General features: G+C 47.2%; 2 protein-coding genes and 1 long non-coding RNA gene across 13 annotated transcripts in view; 1 reads left to right on the top strand and 2 right to left on the bottom strand.

Moving 5' to 3' along the window:
- LOC118007278 overlaps positions 1–2,274 on the bottom strand; it is a 72,686-nt gene extending 70,412 nt beyond the window's left edge. For 3 of the 4 annotated variants that reach the window (XR_004678360.1, XR_004678362.1, XR_004678359.1), the window contains exon 1: positions 1,632–1,831. This is a non-coding gene — a long non-coding RNA (uncharacterized LOC118007278). Of the gene's footprint in view, positions 1–1,631; positions 1,832–2,189 lie in introns of those variants that run through there. The other variant, XR_004678361.1, reaches the window with a different exon arrangement.
- Positions 1,093–9,252, top strand: LOC118007277 (ALK and LTK ligand 2-like). Of its 6 annotated transcripts, none has more exons than XR_004678358.1 (7): positions 1,100–1,391; positions 2,055–2,341; positions 3,703–3,756; positions 3,840–3,920; positions 6,843–6,908; positions 7,616–7,915; positions 9,020–9,252. XR_004678358.1 is itself a non-coding variant. In XM_035000266.1 (6 exons), exons 2-5 carry the CDS (start codon positions 2,089–2,091, stop codon positions 6,905–6,907), a joined length of 453 nt encoding a protein of 150 aa, XP_034856157.1. In that variant the 5' UTR covers positions 1,099–1,391; positions 2,055–2,088; the 3' UTR covers position 6,908; positions 9,020–9,252. The 6 variants fall into 6 exon arrangements, 4 of the variants coding, with proteins under 4 accessions (XP_034856159.1, XP_034856158.1, XP_034856157.1 ...); XR_004678357.1 differs by having other exon boundaries at positions 9,017–9,252; XM_035000266.1 differs by lacking the exon at positions 7,616–7,915 and having other exon boundaries at positions 1,099–1,391.
- A 2,445-nt stretch (positions 9,253–11,697) lies between these two features.
- Positions 11,698–17,725, bottom strand: part of LOC118007276 (low molecular weight phosphotyrosine protein phosphatase) — a 15,311-nt gene continuing 9,283 nt past the window's right edge. For 2 of the 3 annotated variants that reach the window (XM_035000262.1, XM_035000263.1), the window contains exons 4-6: positions 14,320–14,381; positions 12,105–12,210; positions 11,698–11,941 (exon numbers count right to left, since the gene is read on the bottom strand). In XM_035000262.1, the coding sequence (XP_034856153.1) occupies positions 11,864–11,941; positions 12,105–12,210; positions 14,320–14,381 (246 nt within the window). In that variant the 3' untranslated portion in view covers positions 11,698–11,863. Of the gene's footprint in view, positions 11,942–12,104; positions 12,211–14,319; positions 14,382–17,725 lie in introns of those variants that run through there. The other variant, XM_035000264.1, reaches the window with a different exon arrangement.

Genomic DNA, 17,725 nt, shown 5'->3' with positions numbered 1-17,725 from the left:
GAGACAGAGAGACACAGAGATGCGCAGAGAGAGCTCGTGCCCTGGAGGTGCCCGCCCCTGCGACCCGCAGGCCCGGCTCGGGTCCGCACCACGTGCCCGCAGCACCTCCGCCCGGGGGCCCTGGGTGCTGGTCCTGTTAAGGGTGGAGGCTTTTAATTCCTGCGCGCACCCCCCGTTCTGGTACCGAACTGAGACCGCCTTCCCCAGTCAGACCACTGACTTGGAGGGTGTCCAGCGCTTGCCCAGAAAGCGCCAATAAAATGGGAAAGCGCGCAATTGATTGATAATACATTTTACAAGAAAAAAAAAATTACAGGAGATAGACTGTTGAAGCCTCACAAATGTGCCTGCCTGTTTCCAAAGAACCAAAACTTTCGGAAAGACCAGGCCTGGAGGGAGGTGCCCCAGGAGGCCTCCTGCGGGCGTTTCCGCGGAAGGGAGCGAGCGAGCGCGGGCCGCGCGGTCCCCTGCGGGAGGGGCTTCGGTTCGTCCTTCCGCGTGGGCTGGGGGGCATGCACGTTGAGGAGGGGCTCCCACGTGTCCGGCCAGGTAACCGAGTGCATCCGAGGTTGCTAGAGCGCTGCCCGTGTCCCACCCTGAACCCGGGCCCCTGCCCTGGGGGCTGCCCGGCCTCAGGGACCCGGCCTCCTGCTGCAGGCCGTGGGGCGGTGCAGACCTCGTGGGGTCCTGAGAGGGGCCCCCAGCCACGCCGAAAGATTCCTCCAAAAAGCATAGACTCTAATTGACTTATTAAATGTCGAGGCAATCAGGCAGCTCATTTTTTAATAGCCCAAGATCTACATTTAGACAAAAACAGATCTGAGTTCCTGGTAAAGGCGTTTCTTCTCATCCTGTCACAGTGACAGGAACGGAGGGAAACAGACTGAGGGAGCGAAGGGGGAGGGGAGGACGAAGGGGAGGGAGGCGAGGGACGGGAGGGGGAGGAGATGACGGAGGAGGAGATGGGGGAGGGGAGGGAGGGGAGGGGGCAGAGGGAGAGAGAACGGGGTAGAGGGAGCGGGGGAGGGGGGAGACAGAGGGGTAGGGAGAGATGGGAGGAGATGGGGGGGTGTCTGACGAAGATCCGCACAGGGGTACGAACAGTCGAGCGGCTTCTAATTAAAGCCCCGCGCGGAGCCCTCGGGGACCGGCCTGACGTCGGCGGGCGCGGGGATAAGAAGCGGCCGCGGTCGGAGCGCAGCCCAGGCAGCCGCGCGTCCAGCGCTCCGAGCGGGCGAGCCTCCGGGTCTCCGTCCCCGCGCGTCCTGTGCGCTCCGCACGCCGGGTCGCCGCGGGGCATGGAGTAGCGGGGCGCGCGGCCGCTCCGGGACGCGGGAGCGGACACCGGGACAGAAGCCGCAGACGCCCGCGGCTCCGGGACTCGGGGACAGGTAGTCTGGCCGGGCTCCGGCGCGCAGGTGGCCCGCGGGCGGCGCGGGGCAGGTGTGGGCCGGGCTCCCTCCCTCCCCGAGGGCCGGGGTTCTAAGGCCCGGCGCTGCGGGCGGCTGGAGCGAGGGTCCTGGGGGGGGCCTTCGGCGGACCCCGGCCGGGAGGAGGGGCGAGCACCACACAAAGGCGTTGCTGCAAACTTGAGCGCGGCCGCGCGGGCGGGGCGCGCGGCCCCCACTCACCCGAGCGCAGCGGAGCCCTGTCGGGAGGCGATAGGTCCGCGGGCAGGACGGTCCTCGGTCCTCCAGCCTCCTGGACGGGTGGGTGCGCGCCCGCCCCGCAGGCGCAGGAGACGCGCCGCGCCGCGTGGCTGTAAAGGTTAAGAAAGTTGTGTCGGTGCCGTGCGCGGAGAAGTGCGGGCGGACGTGCCATTGCGCGCAAAGTTGGGAGGGCCGCCGCGGGGGCGGGACGCGGGCGGGAGGAGGCGCGCCGAGGAGGGCGGCGGCGCCCGGGCCCCGGCTCTCGGCATCACCGCCGCGGGCCCCGGGGACACCGCGGCCGCCGGGGGTGGCGAGGGGCCGCGGTCTCGGCCGGGGAGCCTCTCCTGCCCTCCACCCCCGCCGCCGACTTTCTTTCCCGGTTGCCCCCCCCCCCCGCCCCTCCAGCGAGCCGAGCTCCCTCCGGCCGAGCGAGCGCACGATGCGCGGGCCTGGGCGCCCCCTCCTCCTGGGGCTGCTGCTCGTGCTGGGGGCGGCGGGGCCCGGGGTCGCCGAGCCCCGGGAGGCGGCCGACAGACAGACCCTGCTGCGGCTCATCGTGGAGATCCTCCAGGAGCTCAGAAAGTACCATTCGGGCGAGTCGAAGAGACTGCACCTCTTGGGCCAGCACGACTACACTCTGGGCCGCAGGGAGGTCTCGGACTACCCGGCTTATCCCGAGGAGCAGAGAGTGGGTGAGTGCCCTTGCCTCGGGCTTGCGGGCCGAGCGACCTGCCCCCGAGGCTTCTCTGGGTGTATGCTGTGTACTGGGAACCTCCGGCATGTTTGCGTACCCGTCATGTCTCGGGAGACACCGGAACTCGTGTTTGCTTGGAAATTGAGAAATCATAGCTATTTTAACAAGATAAAACCATTTCGATCGTTTGAAAACAACTAGGCATTTTTTTTTTTTTAAGAAGAAAATAGAAGGTCGGTAAGTGATGATGCCTCGGCGTATAACTATCCCTACTCCACGTCTAAGACACGTGAGTTATTACCTAGGTTGGGAGCTTTGGCACAGAACTGTCATCTGTTATTTAGGAAATGGAAATATTTTCAGCAAAGCACTTTCAACCGAGACAGAAATGTTTCAGGGCCACCCCCCTCCCCTTACCCTCCTCTGCCAATGGCAGAGCCTTCCCAGAGTGGGTGCCCCATGGGAAATTTCCAAAGAAAGCATGCAAGCTTTTAATGCTTTCATGACACAATTGGGTCAAATGTGATAAGGTCAATTTCATAGAGACTGACATTCAGGAGATGCCTAAGCCTTGCAAGTGAAGAAGATTCGTAGGAAATGTTCCCTCCTCAGATGAGGAGTATTTGTGGTGAAACAAAGTGCGACCACATGCAATCATAGCAAAAGTCATTCTCCAAAACAAGTGAGTGAAAAATGGTTACAGGTGACTGTAAAAAAGCAAAAACAACACCTGGATCAGAAAGAATGTCAGTGGGAACACTGCTATTCCCAAGTAAAAACTGAGAGCTGTCTTTCCCCGGGAATTTTACTTTAATCTTGTTAACCAGGTAAACGTCTGTTTCCATGCATTTACACCAGCCTTCGTAACAGGTGGTTTTGAAGGCATTTAATCCTTTTTCTAAATATATACCTAGAAAAAAAGTTTTATAACAATTTTTTGCTTGAAGGATTGGGTTTTCATTCTAGAACTCTCAGAGCTTGTGGCATTCGATTACCAAGCTGTCCAAAATGAAAATGCCTAAAAGTGATTTATGTATCAGAAGCTATGAACACACACACACAAGCGCGCGCACCTCTTCCCCCTTATGTAACTTTATTGTCACTGTCTTTACACTAGCGGTAGAGACAAGACAAATAATACTGAAGCTTTGTGAATAGCTAATACTTTATCTGAAGAAAGATGTGATCCTGATTACAAGTCTTCACATTATGTCATGTACAACCAATCTGTTTTATTTAGGGCAAGGTAACATGGCTAATGAAGAGTTTCCAATACTCTCTTCAACATTCACTTAGATCACATAAAAACAAATGCTTCTTTCAAGCAATGCAATAATTAGCCTCTTTCCCTTCAAACAGAAATTGTGCCTCGAGATCTAAGGATGAAGGACAAGTTTCTAAAACATCTTACAGGTAAGTGTCCTCATTCCTTCACCTGTGCCCAGTTCCTGGCATCCCGCAAGTCCTCACAGTCTGCTTCTTCTTCCATGTTCCAGGTCCTCTTTATTTCAGTCCAAAGTGCAGCAAACACTTTCACAGACTTTACCACAACACCAGAGACTGCACCATCCCTGCATGTGAGTGACAGCATCCTAATTGCTTTGGAAAGACCAGCACATGTTGATGAGTTTCTCATGTCCTTCCACCCCTCCTAAATCTCTTTGCTAAAATACAGTCCCTCGTAACTGTGGAGTTAAGGGTTAGGGTGACCAGACCCTAGAAGAAGGTGACGGCATTCTGTAGCACCTAGTGCCAAATGGAAAATTTACATCCACTAGAATTAATCAGCTCTTCCATTCACATTCTTGTTTTATGAATTCTGGCATGATGTCTATATTTGTATCTACTCAATATGACAAACTTTAAGAATGAGTTGCTAAAATGACTACCGTGGAGTAGTCTGCTCTGGAGTAGAAAGAATCTGTGGACCTGGGCCACGCCACCCTGACTAGATGCTGCTCTTCACTAATCCGGAAATGCAGAGTTCCCCTCTCAGTCCAGCTCAGCTACAGCGTTCTGATTGTCTATCTGTAACAAAATGTATCTTATTCCCCCAGAAGTGGTTGCTAGTGCTCGTCGCAAAACATGCTAGAGTGGCATCAGTTAGAGCCCTAAACCAATTCTTCTTGTAGGGACTACAGCTTTCATTTCACATGAGGCTCACAGGAGGAAAGTGGTGCAGACACACCAGGTGTCTTACTAGCCGCTTTCAGACACTATCCAGAGTATCCAGACTGTCCAGGCCAGACTTTCCTGCCCTGCCTTCAAAAACTGGAAAGTAAAAAAATAAGCCACTTCATGTGAAGCGGAAGTTTTTCTGCTCAGGCAGCAAAGTTGCCGCAAATAACTGCAGCTACCACATGCGGAGCTCCTTGTCCAGGTGCACTGACCAAGGTGGCCGGTAAGACCGGGAGCATCACCTTCTGTAGGGAGCTGGGGTGCTCGGCGCGAAGGCCCTCAGGCTCTCACTGCTGCACAGGGCTCGGCCACGGCAGGCGGCATACATGTCCCACAGAGCTCGGATTATTTTTCAAGCACTGCTTTGGTCCACCCTCCGGTCCATGCCCTATGCACCTGGCATGTCCCTCTCCCACTTCCTTCCTCTGAAATAGAATCGCCTTCTGTTTGAGAGTTACTCATTATTCCAGAGGCCAGAGAACATTTTTATTGTTTAAATGTGTCTATATTTTTAAATACCATCTTACAGTAATAGGATCAGATTCTAAATTTGAAAGTGATCTTTGGGGTCATTACTTCTAATGTTTTCATATGTGGATGAGGAAACAAACATGCTTAAATTCCGTGTGCCCTGACACACAGCACACACTCAACTCTGCAACCCCTTCCCCAGGACACCGTATGTGCCCACACTCACTGCCTCCTTTTGCTCAGAGTAACTCAGCCAGATGCCTCCCAGATCCCTGCTCACTCAGTATGGGAGGTAGCCATCAGGGTCTATCACAGTTCCCCTCCGGCCTGGGAGACATGGAAGCCCACAGGTGTGTGCACTGGGTAAGCAGCTACTTAAACTGTACCCATATGGAGGTGGGTGGAGAGCCAAAGCTGGGCCACTTTTTTTAAAGATTTTATTTATTTATTTGAGAGAGAGAATGAGAGACAGAGAGCATGAGAGGGAGGAAGGCCAGAGGGAGAAGCAGACTCCCCGCCGAGCAGGGAGCCCGATGCGGGACTCGATCCCGGGACTCCAGGATCATGACCTGAGCCGAAGGCAGTCGCCCAACCAACTGAGCCACCCAGGCGCCCCAAAGCTGGGCCACTTCTGTGTTGCTTTAGGCTGTATGAAAGAAAACTAGAATCCTGGGAGGTCAGGACTGAAAGGAACCAGAGCCTTCTTACTCAAAGTGTGGTCCCAAGGGCAGCTCTTCAGAAGAGCAGAACTTTGAAGTCTCCAAGACACCACCTTCACAAGACCCCCAGATTATGTCAGAGTCGAAGAACATGCAGGTTTGGTGGGATGCTGGTCAACTTCACTGTCTCTAGATGTGCTGCAAACTGAAGTATTTGCCTTGAACTCACACAACACTGCACCCACACACACTCTATCTAGGAAAGCTGCATCCTAAAATATTTGGTGCAACTGGGGAAGAGGGAAAAAATGCCAGGAATCCAGATGACCCAGCTTCCAGCTGTTAGGCCATTTTTTTTCCTTTGAACACAAATTATTATGTCGTCTAAATATTTAGGAGCTGCATTTTTAGGAGTAGGATTAGCTGCTTGTCTGACATATTGTGCAAACTCATTGTTGTCAGTTTACTCATTCATTCAGAATTTCAGTTAAGAGCATGAATTCTTCCATTTTTAAGTAGGATTTTGAGACTCTTGAGAAGTAAACTTTAGTAATTTATAAACTGCTGTAGCTTTCCACAGAACTTCAAACTGAGGAAATTCCTTTATGGTTATGATCACCAAACCCCACTTGTTTTCTCTGAGGTAGCACCTATGGAATAACTTAATTAGGTGAGATATCAAGGAAAATCCATTAGTACTCAGAAATTAGCTTATTGCTTCCTTTCACCATCTAACCCAGGTCTTTCTGCTCTGTTACTTGTTGACCCACTTCCTTTAAATCTTTATGCAGAGGGTTTTGTGTATGATCAACCCAAGTGGGGATCCAGCCTGCATGCGCCCTGAAAGTTAAGTGACACAGGGCACGGGGAGACTGTCTGCTAGGGAACAAAACCAGTCATTTTGATGAGCGGGAAAAGAAAATGGACAGAAGGAGATCCTGCACCTGCCCCTCCCTGCACAGCCTCCAGTCCCATTATTTACCTTTTGCCATGTGCAACGGAAGTCCCTCAAGTACCATAAATTATTAAATCAACAACTTAGAGCCCATGATTTCAGATGACAGTCTCCCCATCACTTCCAGGGAATTCAGAATATTTAAAGAAATAAATGGCTTTAGCAGTTGATATTAAAAAATACTTAAGGAGTTGCTGATGTCACTGACAAGGGTCCACGGTTCATTTTCCCTACAGACTATAAAAGATGTGCCAGGCTGCTTACCCGGCTGGCTGTCAGTCCAATGTGCATGGAGGGATAAGGTAAGCTGACCACAGCTTCACTGGTACACCCACCCAAGACCCAAATCCCGTCTGGGACACGAAAAATTCATGGGAGTTCAGAAATACACCTTCTTTGGCTAAAGTAGCCTTCCTCTGAGTAAGGCTGACGTAACACGAAAATATCTACAAATATTGGCCATCAAGAAAAGGTACCCTGGCCAATCTGCACACAGTACCCCAGGCAGCTGCTGTGAATTACTCCTGTGAGGACTCTGTTGGCAGAGTGCGTGTTAATTTGAAACACAACCCATTAGTGGACTGATTTCAGCACATGACTTAGTGCATAAATTAGGATACATATCTAAAACCATGCCTGTTCACTTTTAGGCTTTCACTCATTCATTTACACTCATAAATGAGTATATGACTAACCATATCCATGCAACTTTTATAGACGTATCTGGCAAATGTTTGAGTTGGAATCTATCATTATGCCAGGAAGCTTATAAGGAACAGCTAAGAATAGCTATTCTATGTTTCTATCAGCTATTTTTCCAGAGCCTCCAGTGGTAAAATATAAAGGCACATGGAGAGTTTATGAACTAAATTTCTAGCCTTGGCCTCTTGAGGGCCAATGTCCAACACCAACTGTCCGCCATACCGATGGCTGAAACGTTTTGTTTTCCTGACACCAATGCCATGGATTTCGGTCACAAAACGGTAATTTCCTAATTGTATATTTACAGTGTGTCTTGTGTATGCTGGGCACCGCCAGAGGCCAAGTTTACCTCCACAAATAAGACACGCTTCAGGTCCTCGATGGCTGTTCCCAGACAATGATCTGCTGTGTGTGGACAGTGGTTACCCTGTTCATCTCGTGTGCGTGGACGCGGGAGTCGTGTTCTTTCACACACAGACATGCTCGCTGGGGGAAAGCCTGTGCCGATAAAGGTCTAGACGGTGCCGAGGGGGCTGAGCCAAACCCCGGCAGCCATCTGATCACGCAATCACAGCCACGTCATCGTCAGCACCGGCTTCTCCCCGGCGTAAGTCCCACCGATAATGAGCGAAACAACATGTGGTGTGGAGGATTATGAAGCCACATCCTTGCGGGTTCACAGAAACTTGTACGGCACTTTTTATGTGGGAAAGTAAAAGCACGGCTTTTAGCGCCAAAGCTGAGAAATGCCGTGCCCTAACCTGACCTCCACTCCACTGCCCATCCGAGTCCACTGCCAAATGGCACACAGAAAAGACTTCTTTTTGAAGCAATGGATGGATTCTCAGAAGTCTCTCAAGGTCATACGCTAGGGGAGATGGGCATGTTATTTTATTAAGCATCCCTTCATAATTAAAGCACCACTGTTTCCAGAGATGAACCAGGCACATCCTCGGAAGACAAATTCCATTTACTTACAGGACGGAAGACCAAATGCCCTGTGGTCCTCTCCACCGAAACAACTACTCAGGCTACACACTCCGTCTCTTTAACTGATCTCCAGCCAAAGAGAAACTAGATTCCCAGCTACTCTCCCTCACAGAGACACACTGGAGACCTCTCACACACCACTTGCAGCTCAGTTCAGTTAGACGCCTGAGCTCTGGAATATATTTCCAAAGAAATGGAGTTTTGAGTAACAAGTGTCTAGGTCAGTCCACAACTGCAGCTTAAGTTTAGCAACCCTGGAGCTTACCATTATTTTTAAAATTAATGAATAGTGTACCAATGGTTCGGGCACACTGCAGGGAGTGCTAGAAAAAAGGGTTTATTTTTGGTTTTTAGTTTTGCAAACGCTCGTGCAGATGGAGGCTTAAGGGCCAATGAGTGGTTTCTCAGGACTGCCAGGCGGTCAATCACTGTGGCCCCAATTAGAGGACTTGACAACACACATCAGGACCATGGGCTGGTCTTCAGACTTTAGTACCAGTTGATGGTTTTCATTCCTTTAGCATAGTAGGCCTGTAACAACTGTAGAACTTGGTTATTTCCACAATAAAACAGATTACACTTTCTGAAACAGAGAGAAATACACATACAGACTGTGACCCCCTGTGTTTTCAAACACATTGTTACGTCATTTGATGTATACTTCTTCTAGAATTGGTAAGGAAGTGTGACGTTCTATGAAACCAAACGTGTTTTTCAGCAGTGAGCAGAGCTGCCAAGGACCAACAGCCTATGAACCATGAGAAGTGCCTTGGAAATCAACAGGGAACAGAACCTGCTACCTTCGCGAACACATCCCCTTGTGAACAAGAGATTTATTTTTGCAGACGGACTCTTCCAAAAACCCTTTAACTTGAGTTTTGTATGTTGTGGACACTGTTGGCAAATACATACTCAGTTACTCAGCGTACCTGACAGTAACACTTGCCATTCGTGGTTTTGGGGGAAAAGGCGAATGCTCCACATTTGATGTGTAGTGCTATAAAATGACAGACAAAGCTATTTCACTCTCCTGATTAGGTGAAATCTCAAAGAGTATTTCTTTAGAAACATAAATAGAAGCTGAAACTATATTTTCATATAGCATATGGTATGATTTAATATTTTTGTTACTCTTACAATTAAATTCCCAGAGCATTATTTGGAACTGCATGGAAAAAAAAAACAAAAAAAAACTTGTCATGTTTTGGAGATAGTGGAGTATAAGTCTGTGAACATATCCAGGCTAATTTCATTTGTTCTTTCTATCATAAATGTAAGATAGTATCCAGATATTGTGCAATATGTAAATACTGTAAATAAAACAGGTAATAAACGAAATGTTTGTTATAACGAAGTCTTCAAAGTGACTCTTTACTTCTAACAAGCTCACCGGTGGGAATTCATGATTTACAGAACGATGAAGAGATCCTAACACTGGCAGAATGTCATGGAATATAAAAGGCGTAATACATAAAAGGGGAAGGCTATAAATTCTTGGAAGGGACAATTAAATTGGCGTTTTTTAAAAGGAGACACTACTATGTAATGGTGGCATGTCTTAAGACAGAGTCTGATACGGGGTGAATATTTAAAGAAGATTGCGTCTGTATTTTCCTGTGTGACTTTGTAATCATGAAAAAACTAAGAGGTAAGACTTCTAAGCAGCTCTGATTTTTACAGGTGATATATTTTTAATAAATCTGATTGCATCCAATTTATGACAAGTGAATTCAACACTGAGTTTCTCTGTTCACAGGACCTCTAATCTGGATACAGCCATAAGGATAAAGTAGACATGATTCCCAGGACATGTCTGAGGTCCGTATTTAAGATACAGATGCAAACAGTAAGGAAAACAAACTATAGGGATTTTTTCATGATCACGAAGGAACAGAGTATGAAAATACTTTGAGATTATTAAGCAACTACTGAAGGATTAGGGCAGAGTGTAATTCTAAAGCGCTCTTAGTCCTATTTTCTAATTATTTCATCTTTTCAGCTCAGTTCTTTACTTTTTAAAGCATTATCACCAATTTCTTAATCCATGTAAGCTCTCCAGGTTCCTACTAGCCTGAGGAAGAGTTTTCAGGCAGGACTGTCTTTGGGAAATCCCACAGGGGGCCAGACACACATCCTGGAGGGGTGGTGGCAAAGCCACCATGCTCATCCTCCAGGACTAAATGCCCCACCGGACCCCCCAGCCGGGACCCTCAGGTTCTGAGGTCGGGCAGCCTCACAACACGCAGAGGCGGCCACCCTGATGGGGCAGCTCTTCCTCCAAACTCCTCCTACTTCTGAGCAAGGGTCCACTCGGGCTCTGGATGAAGACTGATCCATGACTCGGGGCCCTCCCAGGATTCCAGGCCACCAGCTGTGAATGCCGGTGAAGAGGGGAGCACAGCAAACTCTCACTCATCTAGCCATGCCACCCAGGAAGGCCCAGCTTGGGAGAGCCAGCTCCACGGAGGAGACTGCCGCACTCCACAGATGCTGGGTCAGGCAAGGACAAGTATGGCCACAGGGCCCTCAAACTTCTTTCACAAAGAAGTGGAAGCAATGTACTTACTTTTGTCATTTCATTTCCTAAATAAAGCTGAAGATAAATATGCACATATAACATCACAGGTCATCTGAAAGGGACAATAAAGGCATCGTTTTCTAATTCTTTTTCACTTATCAATAAAAAAGCAGGCGGACACCAGACTTCTTAGTTGTATTTTTATAATTTCCCCAGTTTATTTTGAAAACAATCTTTTCTGTCATATATCCATATGAATTTTAGATTAGTTACCTCCAAGTGTACAGAAATTACCTGTATGTGTCTATAAATTAAGCACTGATGAAAGAATACTTAATGTCTCAATATTTAAGCAGCTCGACATAAAAGAACTTTCCCCAACTTTTTAATTATTTTTTCCCACCTGGGCTAATCTATATTTGACATTCGGGTTCTACAGGCATTGAAAAGCAGACACGTTCCTCAGACAGTAAGATGAACCAGCATACAGTGTCCTTTCTGGCTGTAACTTTCCAGAGGCAAAATGGTTCGAATGGAATCAAGCTGACTTCCTGATGAAATAAACTAGCAGGTCGGAAAGGTTCTGCAGACTAACACCTTAACTCTTCTATGTAAACAGTGTGCACTGCGAGCAAGGGTGAGTCTCGGCTGGGAGCTCCCGTGGATGGGCTGCTGGGGCTGGCTTGTGCAGACAGCGGAGGACAGGGTCCCCATCGGTCATCCGCAAACTTGAGGAAGAGGCAGAACTCGTGTGCCCGAAAGGGACGCTGGATGTCCTCATGCTCTGGTGTCTGTTCGATTTTGTTTGTTCCACTATTTTTGTAACTGGGGCAAAGTGGGAGGTTCAGCGGGTCTAAGAACACTTCGCGTACCCCATAAACTGTCTGGATGAAACATTTTTATTTATTTGTCTGTCAGATACAATAACTGATTTCCATCTACAATTATTTAAGGTGAGAAACCGAGGGTCAACTGAAGAAACAGCTGCGACCTCACAGCAGAGCCTGCGGGGCCCAGCCGGGGGCTGTGGGGAGAACGGGCGTGGCATTAGCGGGCCTTCTCCAGGAAGGCCCTGCAGCACCTCACACACTGCTGGTAGACAGTCTCAAAGTCGGACTCATTCCCCTGAAAGCACAGGGGCAGAAAAAATAACAAAGCCTGCATAACAAAATGCTATTAGGAGAACCTTAATCTGTTACTGCACATGGCAGGACACACACCCGGGCTCATCCCACATGATGATCCCCATATACACCAGCATCAGCACAGAAATGAGAGGTGTACTTACATAATAGGGGTCTTCAATAATGAGCTGATTTTGTGGATCATAGCTCCCAAGTAGTTCAATTTTAGCTTTGCGGTTTTTAATTTGATTACTTTTTCTATTCAAGTCTCTGTAAAATTGAAACATGAACTTAGTTTTCTGATCTATGGTTTCAAGTTAAACAGGGACATCTGCTAGGGTTTTATGAAATATCCACATCAAAACCCAGCAAGCGTGACCTGATTTAAAAAGGAAACCAAACCCGTGGCAAACCTGTGTGACCCTCCCAGCCACGTTTCCGATGCCGGCAGGAGGGTTTGCGAAGGCGGCACATTCTCACAAATGCTTTTACACAAAACATGCATCCCTAAGTCAGACAACAATGATGTAGCCTCCTGGGAAATACACGGTGAGACAATTAAATCAAAAAGCTGCTAATCCAGACACTAAATAAAGGTGGCAGAATGGAACTCAAGAAGCCACATGAACCAAGTCCCAGAGGGCTGCCAATCCCATCCCAAAGTGTCTGGACACAGCGTGTCATGCAGCGAGGCTCCCTGTTCAACCCCTTCTCCTGCCCTTACTCCTCCAGCCTCTGACCCGGCTCTGCCGCCTCCGCCCCCGGCGCTCACGTGGCAGCAAGTAAAGTGGCAAGTTCCTCAGCTGCATTTTGATCATTCCTCCATTTAGTTGACAAAGCCCCACTGAGCACCTAGGATGAGTCAGACACCATGCTGGTATGGCGGAAAGGCTGGCCAGGCCTCCGAGCAACAGAACGCGTCCCCAGAGCAGCCCAGGCTGAAGCTCGGACTCCAGCTGCTCTCCAGAGACCCTGCTCTGGACGACCCCCCACCCTGGACACTGTGTTACTGAGCACAGCACTGCTACCCACACACCTGTAAGCGAGCAAAGTGAGAACTAAACAAATCAACAACTGAAAGACAAAAATGGAACACGTATGTATTTTAGTGATGCTCCTGATTCATAAAAACAGAAGCAGAGCTGGGCACCGTATCTGCACACTCCTACAAAGGCAATTAAAAGCAGAACAGTTTCTATTCATAAAACACGTGGAACCCTTGTGAATTAGCACTGATTTCAGTGAAGAAATCCCTGCAGTCCTACTGGGGGCACATCCTGGTCCTTCTCTGTGCCGGCAGAGTGCGGAGGGGTGGCAGGCGGGCTGAGGTCTTGCTTCTCAGCACAGTGAACAGTAAACTGGCGGGGTGACAAAGGGGCACAGGGCCCCGGCCTTACAACTCCCTTGGGTCACTTACCCTGCATTAGCTTCGGCATCTGTAGAATACATCGTGTTCACCTGTTCTGGGCTTGACTGCATGGTATCATACTGTCAGGGTTAATTCTGGGTTAATACATGGAGCCCAGGCCAGACTGTATACTTCAAGGGTAGGCAGCACCCACAACTCCTCAACCTTGCTTCCCAGGGCCTGGCACTGTGCCAGGCACACAAAGCTCACTCAAGAAATGCCACAAAGTTCCTTGTTGCCCACATGCACGGCCCCGAGCAAGGCGACAGGGCACAGTGCTGAGTACGGTTCATGTGAGACACACATCAGGCTCTGTTTCACAAAGCCTAGGCTAACATTCTACCACACCAATCTGCTCCATCTGTGAACTGGGGCAAGTAACTTAATCTCTTGTGCCTCTCTGGTAAGGCGCAGAACGAGGGTGAAGTGCTTTGGTGAGCAGAGCACCTAATACATGCCACAGCACAGCTGGCCACTGTTACCTAATTCCCCAGTCTGTCTGCTTTCGTTTCTATATCCATTAACGCAATCAACAGTTCAGAGACTAAAGTTTCCCTTTTTGTCCATCTTCCTTTTTGGGGGCTGGGGGCAGCAGTAATGGGGGGATAACATGAGAAACACAGTAAAACACCACACGGCCCATGAATCGCCACAGCAGCGGAAGCATCGCTCTCCTGTAAAACCAAGCCCACCTTCTAGGAAAGTGCTCACTGCCCAGCCAGCCTTCAGGTCATACCCTGCTAACCAGGCTCTCCCTTACCTGAAAGCGTGTCTCTGTGTAAATACACCTGGGAGACAGTTCTCAGTTCCTCACTGGTTTCTTACTACTCTAAACAGATCATTCTGTATGTTCTGACCATCACTACCTTTAAAACTTAAAAGATAATAAAAAATTCATTCTCGACAACAAACAACTGGCTTATTACTGAACTGAGAGTTGAACAGAAATACCCTTTAAAAAATGTGATTACCTCAGATTGCTTTCATCCATACATAGTATATAATCAAATGTGGCAAAGTCTTCCTTGGTAACCTAAAATTAAATAAGAAGTCAAAAACACAGTGTTTATATTTGTAACAATCAAGCCTAGAGGATCCAAAGCAGTATAGAAAAAAAAATTTGCTATATTTGAATTTGTTACTCACTTAAGTTAAATAATTTAGAGTATTTAAAGTTAGAATACAGTTAACCTATTTTGTAACATTGTACTGCAAAGAAATTTTATTAAGTTCCTTGGAACAATCCTAACAGTAGAATATATAAACACGAAGCTTATAGTCTATCTGCAATTTCTTAGTAACAAAGTATAATTCACTTAACATATTAAAAGGTCACATGTTTAACTCCCTTCATTGTTTTACTCTATTTTTCATTCTGCAAGAACGTAACATCCTAGACTCCAGTGACAAACACCAAACTAAAGAGATGGATGGCTGTCCTTGTGAGGCCTCCCTCCTATGCAGGGCGGGCAACATGCTGGCAGAGAAAAAAACCAGGCAGAGCCAGGTGAAGAGTTTTGGGGGAGAGAGGAAGATAAAATGTTAAGCCCGGTGTTCACGGAAGAGTCGCTAAGAAGGAAACACACAAGGACCTGGACGCATGGCTCTTCTCTCCCCTGAGCACGCACAATTTGAACACCACACAGAAGAGAAGGCCACTCAGTATTTTTCCTGATTCTATCAGTTTTCTGACATCATAATTTATCAATATAAACCCATTAAAATGTAAATGGGAAAATTATTTGATGATTTCTGCCTTTATAAATAATGGCAGAATTAAAAAGAAAGGAACATAAATAGGCCATATAATGAAGGTGGAAATAATTTCTAACAATGCAATTTTTCAATAACCTTTCCCACTAAAAAAAAAAATCATCTAAAATATAGGAGTGCCAGGAAACTACAAAGAAGATATTGAAACCCTTTTTTTAAACAGAATACTTCTTTAATTTTTTAATTTAACAAAGAGGAGTGACACTATTTGTAATAATCAGTGTCACAAATGAATAATAAACATACTCCTCATTCTGTTAAAAATTTAACTCTTGGCTCTTAGTAAATACTTGCATGAGTTTTTAATGAAGCATGTTCATCACATGCTGAGGACTATATTTTGTTAACATTCCCAAGGTACTAGCTTATTTAAAAACAAAAAACAAAAACATCTATTAGAACAATACTATATAAGCTATTTATCCAAAACAGGGCACAAGACATGTGCTAGGATTAACATTGTTTTTAATTTTAGAATTACTGCAATTATGGATCGAAAGACAGTCTTAGAACTGATAGCTATCTACAAAAACTTTATGTGATGTTTAGATATTAAAATGATTGAGAAAGAATAAGAACAGCGATGACTAACATCTTAGAAAGAGTGTGGAGTGAAGAACTTACACTTTGCAACAATACACGAAATAGCTGTGGCAAACCACCTCTGCCCCAGAAATGAGAAAATGCCCACACAAACAAAGCACTTCTGCAGAGCCGTGACTTTGCTGCTGTGAGGACGTGGCCTGGCGAGGCCAGAACCCCACCAAGAGCCCCCCGGGGTTACACATGGCAATATTTACCACTCAATATCAAATATTTAATACCACTACTAAAACTGAAAAATTTTAGGGGCACCTGGGTGGCTCAGTCAGTTAAGCATCTGACTTGATTTCGGCTCAGGTCATGATCTCACAGTTGTGAGTTCGAGCCCCGTGTCGGGCTCCACACTGAGTGAGGCAGCTACCAAAAAAAAAAAAAAAAAAACTGAGAAGTTTTAAACTTTAATTATCTGTTTTATAACATTTTTAAAGATAAAAAACAGCTATACTTTCTAAATGGAAACAGTAAGGAGTGGCCCTGTTCTACATTTCTGCAAATCTCTGTAATGTCTGCTTCCTGGAGGACAGAAGGGTTCTCCTCTGTGCCTCTTTATCTGATCTGCAATGTGCCGTCTGAGTCGAAGTATATAAAGTGAACCCAGCCTTGCGTGAGTACACAGTTTACAAGAAGTATTTTAACAGCCGTTGTAGATTACTATGGATAATCTCTGACACTACACCAAAACTCAGTAAAGTGGTACTTTCTTAAAGGTTACGTGCAATATAGAATAGGAAAAATATCCATAAACTTTTATTACTCTGTTCAAGTCCACTGGTCAGTCTGATACTTTGAATGGATCCTTTTATTCGTGTACAATTTTGACCTTGTAGACACTGAGAATTTGAGGACAGTGATTCTCAAAGAGGGGGACAGTTGGCAATGTCTGGAGACATTTTTGATTGCTATGATGGAGAGGAAAGGGGTGCCCCAGCATCGAGTGGGTGGAGACCAAGGATGCGGCCAAACACAATACAGTGCAGGATGGCCCCAGAGCAAAGAACCATCCAGATGCAGAGTCAGCAGTGCCAAGGTCAAGCACCTGCTCTAGATGCTGAGAAGCCTGGGCAAAGGTCCACTGCTGGAAAAGAGAAGCGTCAAGGACCAGTCAGCAACCTCATAGTTGGAGAGAAAAAGCAGACATAAAGGCTAGCAAAACAGAGACCCCAGAAAGCAGTGAGCCTGACACTCACAAGCTTTCTTCTCAAAGCATTTGCTAAGTTCTTAACCTACTCAGGGCAAAAACTAAGAAGCCACGAGGAGGCTGCAGCTACTCAGTGAGGGAGCAGCTGCCAAAGAGGACAAGCCCTGTGGACTGCACACCAGGGGCTCTCAGGTGGGGGATCTGGAAAGGCTCTGCCCAGGGCTGCGGACCAGTCCAACACAGTCCAAGCCTCACAAAGCCAGGGCCAGCAGGTGAAAAGGACAGAAAATGGAGAAGATAATATAAGAAATTTATGTTCAAACTACAGGTAAGTTGAATCTCTGAAGAGAGAATGCAGAGAAGGAAAATATAAAAAGAAAACAACATAGAATTTTCCAAAACTGATGGAAACCATCAAGGTGCAAATTCAGGAAGCATACTTCGGCCTACCATAGTAAAACTGCTGGAGAGAGAAAAAAAAAAAATCCAAAAGAAATACCTAAAGACAGCAGAGGAAAATAAGGGCAATTTCAAGAAACAGAGACAACTGATTCGATGAATCCTGCCAAATCATTAAAGCAGAAATACTATCAATAATCAACAAACTTCTTAAGAGAACAGAAAAAGAAGGAACATTACTGACCAGTTTTATGAGGCTAAACAACCCTGACACATGCGCTCCAGAGTGTGCATCCGACACAGACACGTGTGTGATCCAAGGTGCGCATCCACCCTGACAGTGTGTGTGATCCAGGGTGCGCATCCACCCTGACAGTATGTGTGATCCTGGGTGTGCATCCAACCCTGACAGTGTGTGTGATCCTGGGTGTGCATCCACCCTGACAGTGTGTGTGATCCTGGGT

The sequence above is a fragment of the Mirounga leonina genome, unplaced genomic scaffold, assembly GCF_011800145.1.
Source record: "Mirounga leonina isolate KUSES-001 unplaced genomic scaffold, KU_Mleo_1.0 Mir_117, whole genome shotgun sequence".
In the NCBI taxonomy this organism is placed as follows: Eukaryota; Metazoa; Chordata; class Mammalia; order Carnivora; family Phocidae; genus Mirounga; species Mirounga leonina.
Note: the sequence above shows the minus strand (reverse complement) of the source record. Positions and strands in the feature narration are given on the sequence as shown.